The sequence below is a fragment of the Penaeus monodon genome, chromosome 5 (genome assembly GCF_015228065.2).
Source record: "Penaeus monodon isolate SGIC_2016 chromosome 5, NSTDA_Pmon_1, whole genome shotgun sequence".
NCBI classification, from domain to species: Eukaryota; Metazoa; Arthropoda; class Malacostraca; order Decapoda; family Penaeidae; genus Penaeus; species Penaeus monodon.
The window spans coordinates 31,369,388-31,371,273 of record NC_051390.1 but is presented as its reverse complement, the minus strand read 5'-3'; the positions used below and the strand labels follow the sequence as shown (position 1 = coordinate 31,371,273).

The following is a 1,886-nucleotide window of genomic DNA, read 5'->3' as shown; positions in this document are numbered from 1 at the left end:
TTAGAAAATAGCATTGAGGAAGGTTAGCCCAAAAACTTTCCAAGGGTTTTTTTTGGGGGTGCGGAGAAAGGGAGGGGACAGACGTAGTCCCGGGGTTTGGAGGAAAACGGAGAACCATCCTCTTTAACCGGACGGGGGTTTCCCCGAGCCTTCCCCCGCGTGCTGCAAGGACCCGGGGCAAAGGGATGGTCCCCATCCGAGTGCAAAGTCCTAAAGGCTAAGGAAGTGGTACAGGCGGAAAAAATCGGACAGGGTGGAGAAGGGGGCCCAAAAACCCCGCCGTCCTGGTTTTCCCGGGCCCCCCAACCCTTGGGGGAAGGGTGGGCCCTCGAACCAGCAAAGATGCCGGTGGAGGGCTCAGTAAAATTGGGGAAACCATGCCGCCCCGACAGTGGACACTGGGGGGTGAAAGACCCTAGTGGGGGCCCCGATATGTTGGCCACTATGCACTTCCAGAAAGGGACCAAAAGAGATGTGTGGGGGGTCACGGGGGATTGTGTTCAGCTCAAGGGGGGCCGGGGGAGGCTCGTAAATTTGGGGTGGGCAGTAAAGGTGCAGAGGGTTTCCGGGGGTATGTGGCCAAACTGACGAGCCTGTTTTTGGGCCCCCTTGGGCTACCTGACACAAAAGTAAAGGGGTGGGGTCCCACCTTGGACGGGAACTGGTGGGGTGCCCCGGTGGAAAAGGTTCCCTTGCTTCCAGGGGGTTGGCCCGTTTCAGAGGTAGTTACGCTGAGGCGACTGCAACCTTGCCCCCAGGACAGAGTCTAGAAAACCGGGGTCGACGTCCAAAAGTGATTCGTGGATAAGGGCCCCCGTGGGGGCCCATTCAAAAACCCGCAGCGGGTGATGGCGTGCGGGTTTGGGCGGGAGCCTTGTTTTTTCCCCGTGTTTTGGGAAACTAACCCTTTTCTGAAAGGCCCGAAGGGGCCCGCTGGGCAAACTGGGCACTTGTGGGGGATGTGGAAACGTCCAGAAGGTTCCCTTTGGGGAAACAAGTTGGTTTTTGGGGTGAGGCCCTTTTCCTTATTTTTTTTCGAGGACTTTTGGGGCACCGGACTCCGCTAAACCCGGCGGAGGTGCCCGGCGGTGCGTGGCAAAAACTCAAAGGTAACCCCCATTGGGGGGCCCTGAAAGGGGACCCATGCCGGCGCATGAGGGGAAAAAAGGTACAAAAATAGGGTGACAGAGTGGGGGGCTGGGATAACCCCCGTCGGAAAGGGGGGCTCTCGCCGAAACTCCAAACCCCCCTGGGGGGGGCCATACACGGTGGGAGCAGCCCCTCTCTGATGTCCCTTCAAATTCCGAAGGGGCGAAAAAAACCCTCTTTTTTTCCACGTGGACCGACTGTGGCGTTTTCCCATGGGGCCCGGAACTCTCCGGGGCCATGGTTTAAAAGAAAAATAAGTTACCCCAGTAGCGGAGGGGTGAGGACGTGGCAAGACGCTGACCGAGATGAGGACGGGGCATTTGGACGGTGAGGGGCGATGCGCAGATGTCAATGGGGACCTGAGCCAGGTCCTTTGGGGCAGGAGATACCCCCCCCTGGGTGCCACTGCCAAACTAACCGCCGCCCCCACCCTCCCCAAGAGACCCCCCGCGAGACGAAGAAAGCCCCGCTGGGTGAAAGATTTTTGGGGTTTTTTTTGAGAACTGATTTTATTTAAATTTTTATGTGTTTTGGTTTTAGGGGGTTTTGGGGTTTCAGGCAGACGGGTCCCTCGCTTGATAGGGGGGGATAGTGCTACGCCCAGTGGGTCTTTTTTCTCTGTTTCGAGGCATGTGTTTTTCATGAAGGGACCTGGCAAGCGTGTCGCGGCTTTTTTGTGAGCGGGGGAAAAGCTGAGGACCCGGTTTTGGGGGCTTTCCCTGTTTAAACCTCTTGGG

At 57.5% G+C, this 1,886-nt stretch overlaps 1 protein-coding gene across 1 annotated transcript; it reads right to left on the bottom strand.

Annotated features, from left to right (window-relative positions):
* Nucleotides 1–505: 505 nt before the first annotated feature.
* Nucleotides 506–1,388, bottom strand: LOC119573523. The gene is made up of 3 exons (XM_037920737.1): nucleotides 1,348–1,388; nucleotides 906–983; nucleotides 506–740 (listed from the first exon to the last, which is right to left on the bottom strand). Exons 1-3 carry the CDS (start codon nucleotides 1,386–1,388, stop codon nucleotides 506–508), a joined length of 354 nt encoding a protein of 117 aa, XP_037776665.1.
* Nucleotides 1,389–1,886: the final 498 nt, after the last annotated feature.